Source organism: Falco punctatus (genome assembly GCF_963210335.1).
Source record: "Falco punctatus genome assembly, chromosome: 2".
In the NCBI taxonomy this organism is placed as follows: Eukaryota; Metazoa; Chordata; class Aves; order Falconiformes; family Falconidae; genus Falco; species Falco punctatus.
The window spans coordinates 66,913,836-66,933,828 of record NC_137581.1 but is presented as its reverse complement, the minus strand read 5'-3'; the positions used below and the strand labels follow the sequence as shown (position 1 = coordinate 66,933,828).

Here is a 19,993-nt window from a genome sequence, read left to right as displayed (position 1 = left end):
AGTCTGGCTCTTGCTATCAGGCACCTTCTCCTCCACTCTCCTAGGTTAGAAGCTTTTGGAGCTTTGTAAAAAAATAATTGGCTATTCCAGGAGCACTGTGAGAAGAAAGGAAAACAAGGTGTAATTCATCTGACCAAATGTGCCCACTGGTGCAGTTACCCACACCTGAGATAGGTATCACAGGCTCCTATGCTGTCAGTACAAGAAAGTGGGCACCTTTAGGAAGCCGTACATGTCTACCTATCCCAGAGTAGACATTTAAAACCGGATCATACAAGTCATACCCCAAAAGTTCCTGTTTCTTTCTGTTGACTGTAGAGAAAGCCTGAGCGGCTGCATCGATACCTGTACTGCGTAAGTTCTACCTGCACTCCCAGTACGGGACGAAAATTTCACATGTAGAAGGGAACACAGGTCTTAAGAGGTGCCTATTTTTTTCTCTACTAAGTCTGAGGCTGACTAACACAAATACGTACCTGCACTGGAGATAGCTAAAGCTAGGTGTCATGAGTCCTGTTCTCCGACTGACTTAGCCATGGACCATAAAGAGAAGTAAATTTTACGTGCAAGGATTAAGCTGAGAGGAGATGGTTGTTGTTTGGTTGGTTTTTTACACTCATAAGGATTAAGTTACAGGAATAGGAGTGAAGGCAGTGAATTACAAAGTATTTAGGGAAGGCAAGAGGACATGCACAGCTTAAGAAAAACTACAAAGTGAAAGGGAAAGCCTATAGGCTATCTATAGCATGCAAACATCAATAAAGGGTGAAGTACTCCTTAGAAAGAATGCCGAGAGAAGTCCATGGGGCACAGCACAAAGTCTGCTTTTCATTAGTGGGCCCTAAAAAAGCTTGTAAAAACTAGGTTAACTAGATTAATTGGATTAATCTAGTAGTAGCAGTATTATTATTGTGCCTAGGGAATCTGGTCAAGAACCCATTAAACTCCACTACAAACCAGCAGAAATGTTGCCATTTGTCTGAGTCATGACATTGCCGTGAGATCTGTGGAGGGGGTCTGGAGGGAATTGTACGGGCAGTTCAGAGTCCCCTCAGAGCAGGGACAACTCTGAAGTCAGACCAGGTCGCTTGCAGGCCTGTCCAGCCCAGTACTGCATAACTCCGAGGATGGGAATGGAGCTGTTGAATCTTTCCAGAAGTTTACTGAAGCATGCACAACTCATACTGTAGGCATGACTCTGAAACCAGCAAGCCCATGTGAAAATGACCATCAGACTTGGTCTCTTCCAGATCTGATGTTTAACCTTTAAAACTTTTAAGCTTAAATATCCAATCTAAATTTCACAGCAATGAAAAAGTCATGATATCTGGCATGATTTTAGCTTTGGCAACTATGACTGGTGCAACCATACACTCAAAATCACAGCTGAAAATGTTTCTGCATAGGCCACTCTAATTCTAATACCCTTGCTGGATTTTTGAAAGTCCCATTTGGATTACAACTATGAAAATGGAAAAATGTAAAATAATTCTGCCTGTGTGCAGAAAAGTTGTTTTATAGTAGATCATTCAAATCTGTGCTTTATGAATGTTTTATAGGTGAATGGCAATGTTCCTGGATACCACACTGGACAAAAAAAACCAAAACAAAACCAAAAGGATTGTGAGCATAGAATATTCTTTTAAAAATATTTTCCCAAAGAAATGATGTGGCTGTTAGAGAAACAGTCAACCTGCAAGTTTGTTATAACAGTAGAATATTAGATGCTAATAAAATATTATATATTTTAAAATATTATATTCAAATACTATAAACATTATTTATAATATTTATTATATATGTGAATATATATTTGAATATAAATATTCAAAATATTAGTATTGCAGAATCCTTAGAAAGATGTGTTACTTTTTCCCCTTATTTGGCAGATAACTATGGTGTCAGGGAATGTTGGGTATGGCTTAAACTCAGTCCAATTGGCACAAATAAACTCCTGAGCTTTTACAATCTGCTCTGAAAATATTTAACTCAGAATTAAATTAAAATTAAATTCCTTGCATTGATGATTTATACAAATGAACATATAATTTGGATTCTAATCAAAAGGAGAAAATGTTTTTCAACTTGTTCTTTGCAATTGTAATGACTCAAGAGGTTTTGAATTTCCAGCATGCATCCCTTGTACAGTACAATTAGGCTTTGCGGTTAGCACACTAATTTAAAAATAATGTTCTCTAGTTTGCAAGTAAATAAAATATAGTTTAATATACCTGAATACAACAGATTCTGTATGAAAGCATCTAGAATAATAAGTGTAATTCAAACATTCAGCAAGAACTCAGCTTCATTTCAACAAAATGTAAGAGATACTGAAAACATTTAAATACATATAATGTGATTATTATACTCATAATGTGTCTCATTTCACACACACCACAAATTTAGTTACAGAAAACAATTTAGCCAGACACACTAGTAAGTTTATGTTTGATAATCAGTGCACTTGAAAGCATTATGAATAATCATAAAGCATTTAGAATGTACAGTCTTCTATGTGTCAGTCTACTATAGTCTCTCCTGATTGCATTTCAGGTCCCACAAGAAAATCTGTCACCCCTTGAAACTGGGCCAAATCTGCCTCAGTTGTTCTTTGGAACAGATAGTAAAAGTAGTTCTGCCTTTTAAAATACTGTATTTCTAAATTTTTTTTCTTTTACCTGTTTAGTTCATGAACTATGACAAATACCAACCACAAGAAAACCAGATAATAAAGAAATGCAACTGTCACCAAATGGCCCTGTGCCTAAGCCTAATAAATTGTGCAATACTTGTCATCTTTGATGTACAGAACTCACATTATATAGTGGACCTATAAAATGACATATTTATCACTTAATGTTGAACGCAAAAAGCTATATGTTAATCCCAATAATATATTCTGTAATATGAGCGTAGACTGGAAAATGCTGGCCAGTAATATCATATAATTTTAAATGTATTATTCAAATCTGGGTGATACACTACGATAGTAAAGATTTTTGAGTGATCTGGGGTGCTGTAAGAGAAGAGTTTGCTCTTTTATCTCTGTATTTCTGGAAGTTGGAGATGCTCAAATTTTAGAGTGCTTTTTATTAGAGCAAGAAGAATTTAAAGCTTATGTCTTTGGAGGTATTATTTATTTGTGTGATAATACTTGAACAAAGTTGGGCTGGAAAGAGTAAGCACTATTCTGTTCCTTTACCAACTGCTGGCGAACCGCAGAGTAAGTAACAGTAATAAAGGCAACTCTTGGTATGTCAAATTGTTTCTTTCAGTTCATCCAAGCGTATTTTTTGTAAGCAGAGCTGGAGATCAGCTGCTTCCTTCTACTCAACATGCTCTCTGAAGCCATTTTAAATTTCAGTTCTTAGTCATACAATGATCTGCTGATGTCGCAGTATAATGATAGTCTTGCTTGTGCTATTGTCTCGATGCATGCAAATGAAGATTAAAATAACGTTATCAACTATTAACGATGCATAACTTAAATCTGTAATGTCAACTGTAAAGCCTCAACGAGTCTTTCTTTCTAGCAACAATAAAGTAATCTGGGCTTAATTATAATTTTGCGTTTAGTGGTTCATATGTGACACTTAAAAGCTACAACACATGGCAGATTACCACCTACACAGACAACGTAAAATGTAAAAATCTACACAGGTCATGTTTTGATTTGGGAGTAAAAAAATAAAATGACAGTAAGAGCTTTTATATAGCTTTTTAAAAAGATATAAGCTGCTGAGTATATAAGGGTATATAAATGTGGATTTCAAGTAAAATCACCTCTTAAGAGGTAAGCTAACAAAATGTACTGACAGACTATAGTAAGTAGGAATTAATAGAAAATCCAGTTAGTAAACAACAGACAGAAGCAAAATCTTTATAGAAAAGCTTGTCTATAACCTAGACATTATTAAAAAGCCTTCAAACTTTCCAAATGCTAATGTACCATCCCTTCCAATGCACACGGAATGCTGCTCTTGAGAAACTCAAGGAAGCAGTTACAGTCTTGGTCTTCAGGTGACAAAAATGTAAGGTCAGAACTAGATTGTTTACACATTCTTCCAAGGAAGTTATAGAAACAGTTTTCTTATAGCAGAATGGTAAAAACAGAGACAGGCAATTTATTCATTATCAGCCTCAACTAAAACCTGAGCTTTCATATGTTCAGAAAATGGGGAGGAAGACTGTTCATATTTCACAGTGAAAACTGTATTACAGGAAGTGAAGAGGTGACACTTGTCTGTACCAAGTTAATCCTTCCTAGACATTACACCTCCAGAAGTAACACCTAACAAACGGGATGCAACCTGGAAGGCAACGAGTTCAGCCTACTTTCAGCAATGTCCTGAATTTACACCCATCAACAGGTTGGATAGAAAACAATGTCAAAGTGATAACAAATTTAGCCGAAAAGACTGTGGTCAGATGTGGGTCTGTGTGTGCAGGTTGTTAAGGTGCAGCCTGGCACCAGTGACGGATGGGATGCCGTGAGCTGACATGCTACTTAAACGAAAACCAAAGACAGCAACATCTACAGTTTAGAACCAGATGGAGCAGAACAGAGAAACTCTGTTCTTAAAGGAAGCTCGTCTATGTTGGGTAGTATTCATCTGACCTGGTTTTAGACCTCCATAGTGTATGCGTGCTGTGTGTAACCATTTTAGAAGTGGCTGGAAGCACTGACATGTTTAAAATGTTTCAAACTGTATGTGAATGTACACAAAATGCGGTATTACTAAAGCATTCAAGACTTGTGCCTCAGTTTGTACACAACCTGTAGAGCACAAGCAATCCTGCTCTGTGCCACACTTCTCTCCCCATCCTCTCCTCTCCACTCCTCTACAGCTGGGACATTCCTTTGCCCCAGCCACCAGATATCACAGTGCTGTTGCCTCTCATCAGCAACATGCTGGTGCAGAGCTAATGTACACAGGGTTTTGGGGAGCCAGGGGCTCCAGGAGAGAGTTATGCCAAGACAGGGTATCCCATACCCCAAAGGAAGTGCAAAATGTGTTTTCCTCCCTAGCTCCCATGCAGTGGAGCAAACAGGAAAAGGTCCTACCTCTTCTCACTCTCTCATTCCCCTGAAGTCACAGCATGTGAGACTACCTCTTCCCCACAAACGACCCACTCGCCCCTTTTGCAAGAGAGAAAAATTAATAATATTGTGAAATAAGTACTTTAATACAGCTATTATAACAATGTTAAAAGATTTCCCTGACATCAATCACTGCTGAAGGATGCTGACTCACTGCTGCAGTTCCACGAAGCATCCTCCCTTTCGGAAGACTCTGTTTCTTATAAATTCTGCTAAGCAGCAGAAATAGATACAATTGTCAGGTGAAAAATGTAATTACTGAAGAAACAGGCTACTGCTACCCTAAAACACTCCTGACATTCCTGAAAGGCAAGTCTGATGTTTTCATGTTTTAATTTATACACTTATCCAATTTTGTAAACTGGGGCTATAAAGAGTTAAATAGCTTGAAACAAAATGCTTCACTTGATCTAGATTTTTTTTTTTTTTTTTTTACCTTTTCCATGCTACTGGCAGCAACAATGATTTGAGGAACTACTGCTCTTCTTCCACAAGTAGCTGCAGCTCACAGAGAGCTGCCTGACCTTCTGCTGGTGTAAATATGGACAAACTATGTCCTTGCACAGAGCCTGCATTTGTTCTAATTGCACAGCATTGCACACAGACTTGCAATAAGTTACTCTAATGAACTGATTAGAACCACTATGGTCCATGCTATATGCACACAGACTAACAACAAATTATTCTAATAAAGTGATTAGAATCACTATGGTCCATGCTATAAAGAGCTCAGATTCAGGGATACAAGTCCCTCAGTGAAACTTCAGACCCTCTGTTTAATAACAGCCTATCCTCCTTCACACAGCTGTTTTGAGCACAATGGTATGAGCAGCATGGCCATTTAACAAACCATCTTCTCATATGTTCTTGAAATCAAGACGCCCATATTTTATGATGGCCATCACTTACCCATTCTTTCTATTAATTATACAGAAAAAAACTTCATAGATTTTATAAGAATCAGGTAGAAGCTCAGTATTCAGGATATGCCTTTCATATAGGTGCACTCGGTTGTGCCTGCCAGCTTCAGTTCCAACTGGATTATTTGCTGCTTGAGTTGTTGAGAGAGACCTGACTGGAACACCAACATGACTTTTCAGTTTTCTGCCAAGCTGCATTATATTTTTTACACTTTATCTTGCGCTTTATGTCCAGCCTTTTCTGTGCTGTCTCCCCGTTTATATTACATGTGTAATGCATAGGCGTTAAGTTTACCAAAATAGGAAGCCTCTCCCCAATAAAATATTTAAAATGCATCTCTCAGAACAGCAGCTATTATCAAATGAGGTGGATATGACTCCCAATAAGCTTGTCTTACTGTATTGTTTTCTTCAAGCTAATAATAGTATTACCAAAATGTCTAAGCATAAAATTCCCATTTGAGGAGAAAGAGTCAAATTTGCATTTGTACACACAGAGTACATTTATCTGTACAGCTTTTATTGTTAATGTTTTTGCTTGTTTAATGATTGATATTTTCAAAGCTTTCTCTGCTTGAAGGGTATTTTTTGTCAGGGACATTTAGATTTGACGTTGAAGATTACTGTTCTATTCTTATAGTGCAATTAACTCCACTTCTTCAAAGAAAGTTTTAGAAGTATTTCTTACATATGGTAGAAGTACAGATTGACAGCACAGTGATGCTCTTTACGATTCTTACTATCAGCAGCTGTTAACCTATTTTTATCAACTTCAGACTCCAAGAAATGCTTTTGCAAAATGTGAATGCAGCTGGTGAGATCATTCCACAAGAGTAGTCTTCTCCTTATGAATTTTTACAAGCAGGTTCCAAAAATTTCACTTCAAGAATTAAACAACTGTCAAACCAGCTTCCTCTAACATACAAACCTTCCTCTTCTTTCCACTCATGCTCCAGGTAAGTTCAACCCACTCAGGTCATAGATGGGCATCCCCCAGACACCTTCATGTCATCCCTCTGAGAGCTTCAGCACCCTCCCTATGGCCTTTGGTTGGCTCCACCATATCCTGGGATGCCACTACTGCACACAGAGCCCCAGATAAGTGCTCAGAACTATTTTTCCGATGTCAGACGCAATACCAGGTATCTTTGCTTTCAGTTTCAGATAGAAAGAATAAAAAAAAAGCGTTTTCTGACAGCAGCAAATACATAGACTAATATTACCATGTCAAAGAGGAAAGGATGGAGTTTCCAAACAGAAGACAGCATTTGGAGTTCTATGGCTCTCTGTGCCTTTAGAAGCATGAGTAAGGAAGACCCTGACTCAGCCTTGCTACTCTTGATTATTTGCATCCACCAGACATTCACAATCAGGACCTGCTATACATCAGATAAGTCATTATGCTGTATGAACTGTGGGCACAGTGCCAAATATCCCCCAAGAAATACTACGGAAGGACAAAAAAATACAGTGAAACTCTGCTCCTTCAAGTGTAAGAAAGAAAAGGGATGCTTTGGGTCCTTACAGATTGAGCACTGGAAGCCATGACTTGGCATGGGAAATCCCATTCCTTGATCTGTGTGGGAAATACAGCTTGGCCTGCCAGTGATTTCATCCTCTCTCTATGATCTGTCATATGCTTTCACTTGTCTGATGCATCTCTGCTCTGTGATCCCAACAAAGCATTTCAGAGTTGAGCAGGTTCTCAACAGATAAATTAACATGGAATAATACAAATTTCTCACAGATCTACATATGTTTTATAAATCGATGTAAAGGGCAAGAAAGCAGAACATTAAATTTACCCAATTATTTTCTAGCTCTCATACTGTGTGTTTTAGCTAGCCATTGTTTCCGTATAGAGCACCAAGAACAAACAGTATATGTTTACGGACTTGATCCTCATGCAATATACACATTTACAACTTCTAAGTTTTATTTTAATCTATCATGTCTACTGAGCCCATCTTTGATACACCTACCAATAAAACCTGAAGAAGGAGGATTGGGTTGTATTTTCTCTTTAGTGTTCTCCTGTATGATGTCCCACAGCTGCCATATAAACTTTGGATGGAGAATGTAAAACGGCTGGTTTGGATGCTTCCTGCGATGCTGTACGTAGGGAGTGAACAGATTGTAGTCTGGCTTCTTATACCACTGGGAGGAAAAAAAGTAAGAATTCTTTTAATCTTATAGTATCAAATGTGTTTTGAACACTACCTGTACAGTAACGTGAACTAGCTTCATTTGGGTGCTTCAGAACACAACCAAAGGTAGCAAAGCAGCCTGCACTGGTGGATGCTTCTTCTAGAAAGCCAATCCTCACTCTGGGCTGTTCCGTTTCCTTTCTCCATACACAGACTCCTCACAAGCAACTCACTGCAGGACGAGCCAACCCCATCTCCTCCTCACAGGCCCATGTTAAACAAGGGGTTCAAAGAGCCCTGACACAAGACCCGGGCATGGGGTTGAACCTTCCTCTGAAAGTGTCCCTCTCCCTGATGGAAGCAGCAGCAGCACGTGAACAGGCTGACATCAGCCTGTGTAGGAGGCACGCAGTCTCTGGCATCTGTTGCTAAGGGAGTTCAGCAGATGAAGGTTTACTTTCTACTTTGCAGCCTGCTCAGATCCGAGCTCCCCCTGCCAAGAACAGTCAGATCAACTGGTCCACTGGAGCTGCAGCACCAGCCAAAGCAGAGACTCCCCCAGTGACAACCAGATGGATGTCTGCTGCTCTCAGTGAGGGGGCAGACGGCAGGGCACAGATGGCTGTGGGGGAGTGGACACAAAGGGAAGAATAGTGGGGAGGAGGCCTGAGAAATGGGGAAGGTGCCAAGAGAGGTTTTCATTAAAGTGTTCTATTTTGTCTGGGAAGGCAGAGGGTAAGGTGGGAAAAAATGGATGCAATTCTTCACCATTCCTGATAAAACCTCCTGAAATCTAGCAAATTCCCTCCTTGGGAAAGACAGAAAACTCACTGTTAAGTGAAAACAGCAGTCTTTTATCAAAAACCCCCACCATCATCCATTTACCCTAGCATCTCAGAGCAGTTCATTCCAGTACAAGTGCTGGCTACTAAAAAGCTTTGGACCAATAAACCAGTTTTGACTAATTCATGCAGAAACAGTATTCCCCACTCCTTAGATAAAGAACAGAACTTGGGGTTCATTGTGATCAATGAGAACCAGGAGACTGCAGTACAAAACACATTCATTTTCTTCAGTGTTTTCAGAGTGATTGGGAAGGAAGGTCCAAGCAGACATCTTACCACATTCAGATTTGCAGAGTAGGGGGCAGGATCCCAGGCTACTAAGATAACATCTTTGTACAAGGAGCTGTCAACAAAGTGATGGTTTGGATTGGTGAGAATCTGCAAACACAGATGCAAAGAATGGCACAGCATTAAAAGCAAGTGGGATAAAGACAAATGGCATCCTTCTTTAAAATGAACACTCCTCCTCATGCTGCTGTTTGTCCTGCTTTAATTCTGGTTCATTTTAAGCATCTTGTTTTGTTAAAAAAATACAAAAAAAAAAAGCTTAGCCATAAACATTCATGACAATTTGAAGTAGCAGTATGCTGAATTACTCTCCATCTGTGAGGGATGTGATGGGACCACTTGAGATGCTGCATAACTGTTTATCAACATTAGTGTGTATCCTGGAACTTCAAAATGAAAGCTACAGTATTTCAGACGGCCTGCAGGATCCTCTTTAGACTCAGAGCAGCTTTCTTTGAAGGGCTACAGCCCCCAAAGATAACGTCTTTCCCTGCCTGCCCCCACCCCTGTAGCCTTCGGTTGATTTCTCATTTCAATAGCAAGTCAGTCTCTTTTTAAGTAACTCCAAAAAGGCAAACAGACTATGACTGTAAAAGCTGGTATACCTAGCAAAACAATTCCAGGAACAGGCACATGATAGGGCTATTTTGGAAGTCATGTTGCTCTGATCTACTGCTCTCATATAACTCCCTCCCACCTCTGCTACTCTGCCTGATCCTCCTGCCCCACTGGAAGTTTCCTCTTCATTCCTCCTGGCTCATCCCTTCCCAGACCCTCCATGCCGAACCAGATCTCTCTGATCCCTGGTGTATCCAATCTCAGGAAGGATTGAGCTGAATGATTTCAGCATTGGTTGAAACAGCATGAATCTGGCTCCAGCTGTTAAACTAATCAACATTCCAGACAAATAAATTCATACTAATTTTCATTTCCCTTTAGGATCCAATGAGCCACATTTGATTATGCGTATTTTTCTTCAGAAAAATAATATTGTTTCCATGGCAATATTCTTCCTACCATAAACTTTGAGCTTAATGACTTTCCATCAGCCTTCTACAACAAGAACAGAATTAGTCGTGCTGCCATCAACATCCCCAACTCCATTTCTCAGAGCAGTTGTCGCTGAGAATGTAAACTCCTTTTTTGAGAGTATAGAGTAAACAGACCAAAAGGTCAAGCTTTTAAAAGCTCAGTTCCACAGTTACCACACAAAGGCGCTCTTACTTGCCTTTCAGTAAGCAAGAGCCCTTTGGAGGTGTTGTCCACACAAATTTCAGTCTTAGTGAATCTGCATTCATATGTATGAGATGAGTTTCTTCTGGAATAACAATATCTGTTGTGGCTGCACCAGTTTCCTTCACCTCCTTTGGGCTTTCACAGTGGAGAACATGAGGGAAGAAGAGGGCCACAGCAGCCTTTTAATCAACTGAATGCAGGAATTTCCAACAGCAAGGAGGGAAGGAGAGTCAGTAAACATGTATGGGTAACCCATCTTCAGTACTGGTAGGGAAAGCAAATTTTATTAAGTGGCCTGTGCAGATTTCACTCTGGGAGATGGGAGGACCAGTTTCTTAGCAGGTGGCCAGAGCATCATGGGTGGCTTCTGACCTCTTTCTTTGAAGGAGCAGAAAGGTGGTGGGAATACGAACATTTGTGAGGTAGCTGTGTGAGCTGTCCTGCCCTGAACTTTAGCCATGCCCTGTGTTTTCTTGAGAGGCCTTGTGGAAAGCAAGCAATGTACAGCACAGCAGAGAATACCATGGGACCCTCTGTTACCACCCCAGTGGGAGAGTACTGCAGCAGCTCTGGGAACCAGGAGGACCTCTGCTTGCCACAAGCAGCGGAGAGCAGGAGAGCAGCCTAATTGAGTCGTTTAGTCCCTCTGAATTCACTATGGAGCTAACAAAGCTCAGATCACTCCCTAGAGGCATTTCTCTCTTCTCCTACAGGGAGCCTACTGAGACTAGTCAACTAAAAGTTCCTAAACCCTCCTCCCCGCCTGGCACAGAAGTTCAGGCATGGTCAGCACCAGGATGTTTGGCTAACAGTAAAACAGAGAGCAGGCAAATATAAGGAAAAAGACCCAACAAAACCCAAAAAGTAAAATAAATGACATTAAGATCAATGTTCTTTGATACATGAATTTCAGCACTAAAGCCTGAGTAAGGTATTTCTGCTCTCTCCCCTTGAGTGAACGAAAGGGGGCATATTTAACCCAGATGACTTCAAAGATCTAGTCTGTCCTTGCAGCCTCAAAAGAGCTACAAAATGAGTGTGAAGGGAATAACAGTGAACAATCCTCTCTCTGGTAGCAAAGAACATGAACTTAAACACACAGAGAACACACCCACCAAGGATGGAATTTGCATGGGCATCCTCAAAGAATAAGAAATTAACTCATAAGAAATACAGTAAATTAAGGTTTTGCTCTCATTCAGCCAGAATCAGTATGTATAGAGCATGCTACGTTGCCAGCCATACTACTGGTGTTAAGTAAACTCACCATTTCAATCAGTCATAAAATTTTACAGCAATTCTGTTGTTGGTTTTTGGCTGCACTTTCATAGAGAGGAAAGCACCTTGGTTTGCCCAAGACCAGAGTGCAGGCAAGTTTTTTCAAAATTGAAAAACTACTCTCAACCATAAGGTGTCACTGTAGCTCAATGCACAATTATTTGTCGACACCCATATGCAAAAATTCTCATTTTCCATTTCCATTCAGATGAACAAACTCATCTTACGTGTAATATCCAGCGTACATAAAAGTTTTTTACTAGTTCTTTCCACATTTTTAAAGAACAATTGACTTGCCTAGAGTTTTGTATTAAGAAAACTTAGTTCCCATTTCTTTGGCCTTCCAGTGAGGAAATAATTGGGGATCTAGAGAATATGAGAAAAGAGCTTTGGGATCCCCACAGCTCAGGTTTTATGAAGAACCCTGAGTCAGTGTGATGAAAGTTTTCTGTACTGATGGCTCTGGCATCCTGCAGAGCCTTTACCGATGTAGGACAGAGGAGAAACTTTACAGACCAATTCTTCTGAAGCAAGGATATCAAGTAACTACTGCAATCACTCCACACTGACAGCAGTGTGAACATTCCTGTAAGGGAGAACTTTTACCTGCTCTACATCATGACTCTTAAATCACTAGCTGTTTCCTAGATTACTCAACACTTTCTCAGAAGTTATTAATTTACTGTACAGAAATAACATTGATTTGAATTCACAAAAGGAAGATCCTACCTGAGAGTTAATGATCCGCATGGTTGTTTTATTTCCAACATCTTTTTCATAGCCACGTGTTGGAGCAGAATTAAATCTTAGAACAGCATCATGAGAATCTAGGTGCATAAATGAAGGAGTAATTTGTTTTTCTTATTAACATAAAACAGTAAAATAAAACAAATTATCTAAATGAATGTAAAACTTACACATTCCTAATCTTGATATTCTAAGAATGATAAATGTTCTACTATGTGCAAACAAAAATCCTCTTGCATCTTACATACGTTATTAACATTATCAAAATCCACTGGAAAAAAGTTCAGAATCATCCATTCATTAATTTAGCTTGCAATACTTAAATATTTCTCTTAATTGAATAAAGTTAGTATGGGAAAATTATTAGTACACCCAGTACACATAATTGCTCGCTATTTGTATTGCAAAATCTACACAGAATTACTCCTTGCAAAAGCATGTTAATTGCAAGGATATCTAATTGCACATTTGAACAATTAACAACTCTAAGCTTGTGCTTCACAGGCTTTTATAATACTTGAAAATCTCAGACTACCCTAAACCTATTAATCATACAGTGTACTTACTCTCAAGGCCAGTACAAGTCTTAAAGAGTCTCTGTAGGGAAGTCAGTCCACAAACTTGTGCACACACAGAAACCAGAGGATCTATCTTCCTTGGTAGCAAAGATCTAGCAGAGCTGAACTGTCAAAGTCTCCCCCCCCGAGCTGTTGACCTCCAAGTCATGCAGAATAGAAAGCAGCTATAGGTCAAGTACGAGTCAAGGGTGGCACTATGGGCAAGCCTCCACTGGATAAAACATAATCACCCTTCAGTCCTTCTCTTAAGGGGATCTCAAAGCCCAAAAGGCACTGTCCCTGTCAATAGGCCCTGGTCTACTTTTATCCCTTCTATCAATGGAAGCAGAGAATATGATTCAGGCCAAAACAGGCATGTAATGCCTTAACCTATAGGTAGTTTATACAGATGGTTTTCCCTGATCACTTCAAAAGTGTTTGTATGCAGCTGAAAGATGGAGGAGGCAGAAGTTTCCATAGATAACCACCATGCTTCAATGGAGTTCAGATCTGCTCCTATCAAACTGGGATTTTCCATCCTTTCATACCTTTAGTCCACATTTCTTGTACTCCAAACAAGAAAACATAGTGTGACATAAAGCCAGCGGTCCAGCCTCAACGATAGTTGCTTGCTTGAACATGCTGTGTCTGAAAAGAGAGATTTCTGCCATATCTCCACCAAGCCCAACTCTTCAGAAGCTAAGAAGTGGAGACTTTTTCTATGTCCCTGTGCAGGGACAACCCTAGCCTCAACACCTAGCCTTCACCTGCCTAAACATAAGCTTCTTAATTGTGTAGGAACTAGAGAACATGAAGTCAATAGAAGCTGCTGGTACTCCACGTTTTTGGAGAAGGAAAAGAAAAACAAAGGTCCTTTATACTTGAAACCTGCTTATGAATTTAAGGACATAAATTTGGACCTGTATTTGACAAGTTTTTGACAATCTGTTGTCTGAGAACTGGGAATTGGGTCAGGCAACGGGAACTGTATGGTTCACAACCTAATTGAAAGACAGTGTGCTGTATTTCCAACGTTACCCGTGCTGGTTCTTCATATCAAGATATAAAACCTCTCTGTCACCATAAAACACATGACCAGGATGCAGCTGAACACTGATAATAGCTGGTTGTAATTCAACTAATTTAAATCTTATTAAGTATTTGGAGATATCCACTTTAAAACCATAAGAAGTCTGGGGTTTCATCACAGATCCCTGTTACTTTCTGATGATGCCAAAATAATTGGGTCTCCCATTAAACAGTATGACCACAACGCGAGTGTTTGCTGTACCCATGTGGTATTTCCATAGCTAATTTAATTCAAGAACAACGGGGGGAGGGCAAAAGGCAGAACAAAAATTAATATTTCTGCCTGTGTTTCTGATGGGAACACAGAAGAGGGAGCTAAAGGCCTATGAAGAGAAAGGTCCTCTGCTCCTGCCTTCTTAGGCCTGTTTTTTTCTTTTGGGAGGATAAATACTAAAAGCCTTTCCTGCAGCAACTTCACCAACCAAGGCCGTACAGCCCATGGCTCAAAACTCAGAACTCACACACGGGGTGTTTTTTCCCCACCGCCTCACGATGCTGACTTTGCTGTGCCTCTGCGGACACACCACGGCTGCCTGTGGTTACCTCCGAACTGGCAGCTTGACTTGCATTTTCAACCAAGAGCTGGTAGCCCTGGTGCCAGCTTGGGGAGAGGAGAGTCTTCTTCTACAGCTGTGCATGCACAGGGGGAAAAGAGCACCTTGTACAGTCTGATCTTTCTTTTCCTGGTCAGACTCTTCTCCCTTTTTCAAGGACTAGAAGGGAGGAGTGGAAAGGCACAGCCAAGAGCTCAGCTGTAAACACGTACTGTCTGAACTCTGCAGGGGAAGCGTAACTTCCTCCCCATGAGAATAATAATACAAACAGATGCTGGAACTTCCATTTTCCATTTTAAGTGGGGAAACACTGGCACAACGTCTCCAGTATATCAGCACTTCCCAGGAGCCGCACTGACCACTAAGATCCGTACGTTTGCACCAGGCCATGCTGGGATGGCTGTAAGCAACCAGATGGCGCCCCTCCTAGCCCCCAGTTCTGGGCCAAATTCTCTGCTCAGTCACAAGTACCTGTCAGTGTCCTGGAAAACACTTAGAAAAAACCTTCTGTGACAGAATCACAGGAAGGTCAGGGTTGGAAGGCACCTCTGCAGATCACCCAGTCCAAGCCCCTGCTACAGCAGGGTCACCCACAGCAGGTTGCACAGAGTCGCATCCAGGCGGGTTTTGAATGTCCCCAGAGAAGGAGACTGCACAGCCCCTCTGGGCAGCCTGTCCCAGGGCTCCATCACCCTCAAGGTAAAGGAGTTCTTCCTCACGTTCAGGTGGAACTCCTTCTGTTGCAGTTTGTGTTGCCCCTTGTCCTGTCACCTGGCTCTGTCCTCTTGGCACTCGCCCTTATGGTATTTGTCCGCACTGGTCAGATCCCCACTTGGTCTTCCCTTCTCCAGGCTAAAGAGGCCCAGCCTGTGACTCCTGCTGCCTCACGCACCATCCTGTACAACAGGTAGGAAGAAACCTGAAACTTCTTTGTAGGCCTTACTAAACACCATCTCTTCCCTTCAGGCAGCATCAGATGACAATTTCCCAATTAAATCAAAAGCTCTTCCTCAGAGAACAGCATAAGCTTTCTGTGCCCAGAGTGCTCCTGAGAAACTGTGTATACACAGGAGCACACAGGCTCCAGGTACCACGCCAAGCACCAACACCCACACCCCGGCTGCACCCGCATATGCAAATATGCCATGGCACATGCTGTAACATGTAATTATGCAAATATGTCACAAAGTGCTATGGATTCCCCAGTACAGCACTAATCCATACTGGCGTAAACCGGGTGTACTGGGGAACACTGACAGAAGATTTTGTTTCAATCAAGATAACACACTGGAGAAGGAAGGAACTGTTAAGCTTTTTAACCCCAAAGGTTTCTAAATCGGTGAGGCTCCCTGTGAAATTGGGGCCTGCCCTGGTGTGATTTTAGCTGCAGGCTGGCCAGGCACCCATGCTCTGCTGGAGGCTTATTAGTCTGATAATGATAGCAGCTCTAATACGTTCCAGAGATTTAAAGGAAACCCATCTGTGTCAAAGAGATGATACAGTGCCATGAAGCAAGTACTGGGATGTGAAGTCCTGGAAGGTAGGAGGATTAATGAGTGAACATCAAAAGGTTTTTGTAGAGAACGGAAGGAGATATCTCTTCTTGCTCCAGAAGCAAGCTTGAGACATACATTTCATCCTTCTTTTAGTGCTTTTAGCATACTGCACGTGTACTACTAAAACGAAAAACTACTGAGATGTTAACATGAGTAGTAGCACTCGTTCTTGAAAACTGAAAATAAGACTGACCTGGATTAGTTTTATGGCTCCACAATCCTTTTCTGAATAGCTACCACAAAAATCCCACCTTGAAGTAGGGAATTCTGTGTGACAGTGACATCTAAGCACACCTGTAACCTCACTGACTCAGTGCAGCCATGGAAAAACAATGGGCAGAGATACTTGAAATCATTTAAATTCACTCTTGGAAAAGAGGTCAGGGGACTTGACATCAGCGTATGAAACTACTCAAGGGTCTGAATTCTACATCTGTGAACAATAAACATGCAAGAGGTGAAGAGGATGCTCTGCTGCTTCTTGGCAGGGAGACAAAGTTCATTCTGGGACAGCAATATAACAAACAGTTTCTCTAGGAGCCACCACAAAATACAGACAGGTGTAACACAGCTTTGCAGAATAAAACCTGAACAGGGCTCTAACCTGCTGAAGAAATACATACTGCAGCAAAATGTCAAATATGGCAGATCTGATGAAACCAGTGTCTCCTTTATGCTACAAACTGTAATATGATAAGTTGGCATCCTTGTTTCCTTTAAATCAAATTATGACTTCAGGCCTGATTCTCCTTTCAGTTATAGTGTCACGAAAGGGAATAGCTTCACTGAAGTCCACAAGCTCATATTCATATAATGCTGGTGAGAGAGAAGAACCAGACTTTACAGACCTATGCTTGAGAAGAATGAACCCTTTGAAAGACAAACATAAACACACACATGTACATACATATGCACATGAATAGATGCATTTCACCCACCTATTTCATCCCCTAGAGAGGAGTTCAGTATTGCACCAGCAGACATAACTACGGCACAGCTCTCAAAGCCATGTGTATATAATTTGCCCAGTGGAATTTGGGGAACGTGCTTTTCCCATCCAAGTGTGGAGAAGGGAGCCTCCTTGCCATCTATTGTTTTCACATTCACCCTTTCTTTTAGCTCACAGAATAGCTGGTCTCCTGTCAACTTAGAGTTTCGTTTCCCCTTGAACCGCACCCCATGCTTATTGGTGCTCAAATAATCTTTCATTGCTTTCTGCAGTCGAGGGTTTAGCATCTTGGAAGAGACATCCCCTTTCCAAAGCTTGTAAAGAAAGGATTTTGACATTGTGGAATATAGCCCATCCCAGTCATCAGATTCATCAAGCATCTGGCTTCTCCTGTGCTTTGTGCTCCTTCTCCTCATTCTTCTCTGATGGCTCCAGTTGTTCTGTAAAATATTTACTTTTGGATTATCCTCATCAGCTGAGATGAATTTTGCTATCTCTTGAAGGTGGTTGTGTGACCGAGGCTGACCAGGAGCAAATAAATAATTGTCATTCACTTGGTAGAAAGCACTTTTTGATTTTCTTCCTATCTGGGATGGAAAAAACTCATCTTCATTTCTAAAGGCATCTTCCAAGTCGGTCCATTTCTTAATACTTCCAGTCCCCGATTTAAAAGTACCTAAGAGATCTTCATTAAGAAGTACCTCATTCCCATCAATGTTTTCAGAGAATGATGGATCATGAATGGCTCCCATGATGACTCTCTGCTTGCCCTGAAGGGGCAGAAGCCTCTTAGTTTCAATGTAAGAAAAGGAACTCGGAACTGGTTCAGCAGTGTTGCTATCTGTAAAATAGATGAATATCACCAGAAAAAGGAGACCCCATGCAAAGATCCCGAACAGCATGAGTTGTTTCCATTGCTTCAAGTTAGGTTTCATGGCAATGCCTTTACCAGCTCTTCTGTGTCTTGAAGTATTGGTGAAGGAAAATGAAACCTGGAAAGAACATCGAATATTAATCAAGAATGGTTCTAAAAATAGATACAATTCAGAAATACCTTAACACATTTTGATAGAAGCTGCAGAATTAATCTCCAAGCTGTAGCACAGAGGATTCAGAAGCAGAAACAAACTCCAGAGCCTGCAGACACTGCAGGAGTGACATGCTTTGGCTGTAACCACACCATGACAGCTGCTAGCTACAAAAGAAGCTGGTGGCCAGTTTCTACAGTAACACTGGATCCTGCCTTCAGGGAGATCATGTGCCTGCCTGCTTCTGCTATACTGAGCATAGCATTAAGACTGCAAATGCAAAACACATGTCTGGCTGTACGCACAGTGGGGACAGTATTAGCTGTCTTCTCTTTTGCCATTGAAAGTCCTTACGCAGTGAGACTGTGAGCAAGCCTGTCCCCAGAGGGACTGGGCAGGGAGGACAAAACTCTCAGCTGGACAGTCCTCTGTCCACAGCCTGGAAGGGATGGTGCTCTGTGGATATCTTCATGGGGGAGTAGGGGACAGCATCACACCAGCGGGTCGGAGGGGAACCTTTTCCTCAGCTGGTATGAATGGGCACAGAGCCAGTGGGCTACATCACTTGTTGCCCAGGGTCAGACATACTTAAGAATGACTTTTGTACCTCTGCTATGGATGCTGCATGTACACTGAGGTGGCTTGAAGGTGTTCTGCATGTCAAGGTGTGAGAGGTTTGTATTTTCCAAGAAGGGGGATGGATGGCACAGATAATTAAATATATGCTTTTAGGATAACCATAGACATGTACACAAAGGAGGTGGGCAGGGAATGTCAGACCTAGGCTTGGCAATCTGTGCTCTACTAATACCTGGGGATTTTGGACAGCTTGTGCATCAGTGGAGGGATGCATGGTCCAAAATGAAAGAAAGTCTCACTGAGGGAGGTCGTGTTCCAAGGAAAATACACTAACACTTTGCTAGACCGTTATGCACACTATGCCATTACATGAACTCACTTGCTTAATCAAGTGGTACGGGCATCGATGGCAAAGCTGGCTGAAGAAAGTCTGGTCCTCCCCCATCATAAGCCTCCCTGCACTATAGTCATCATCAGTCTTGGTTGCTGCACTGCAGTGCAACTCAGTGTACTACTTAGTGATAGATCACTTACCTGATCTGGATTAAAATTAAGCCCCTTCTTCTGGAGTTTTCTTTCTAACCCCATTTATTTCAATGACCTCTTACTGGTGGGACTTAAGAGCCACTTGTACCAGCCAGCTGTGATCAGAAAAGGGGAATGGGAGTGGGAGCAGGCTTAGCTTTCATTAACAGCCCATGCCTCAGGAGCCACCATCTCATCACATCGCATCCTAACAGTACACACAGCTTACACAGATCTGATAACACACTGCCTGCTTACACCTGACCATCACGAGGGACCAAAACCACAGTCACCATATGCTATTACCTTTCTGCAAGCTGCTGAAGTACATCAAAGCTGAGTGCAAAGTTTAGACTGAAGCTGTAACTAAGGCTGTGTTTTCACATCAAAGAGAAATCAGCAGTAACACCGAAGTAAGGAGTTCTCTGCCCTGTCCCTCATTCCTGCACTGTGCCTCTGCCACTGCCAACAACCCTGCATGTGGGGCTGGCATATTACAAACTGGACCAGTAAACTTGATACAGCAGGGGTTACAGTGGCGAAAGATATCTTACAGGGTTTTTTGTTTTGGTTTGTTGGTTTTTTTAAAACTGG

At 41.4% G+C, this 19,993-nt stretch overlaps 1 protein-coding gene across 3 annotated transcripts in view; it reads right to left on the bottom strand.

Moving 5' to 3' along the window:
- Nucleotides 1-19,993, bottom strand: part of ST6GAL2 (ST6 beta-galactoside alpha-2,6-sialyltransferase 2) — a 210,316-nt gene that overhangs the window by 23,009 nt on the left and 167,314 nt on the right. For all 3 annotated transcript variants that reach the window (XM_080377434.1, XM_080377432.1, XM_080377433.1), the window contains exons 2-5: nt 17,257-18,259; nt 12,545-12,642; nt 9,290-9,391; nt 8,004-8,178 (exon numbers count right to left, since the gene is read on the bottom strand). In XM_080377434.1, the coding sequence (XP_080233560.1) occupies nt 8,004-8,178; nt 9,290-9,391; nt 12,545-12,642; nt 17,257-18,202 (1,321 nt within the window). In that variant the 5' untranslated portion in view covers nt 18,203-18,259. The remainder of the gene's footprint in view (nt 1-8,003; nt 8,179-9,289; nt 9,392-12,544; nt 12,643-17,256; nt 18,260-19,993) is intronic.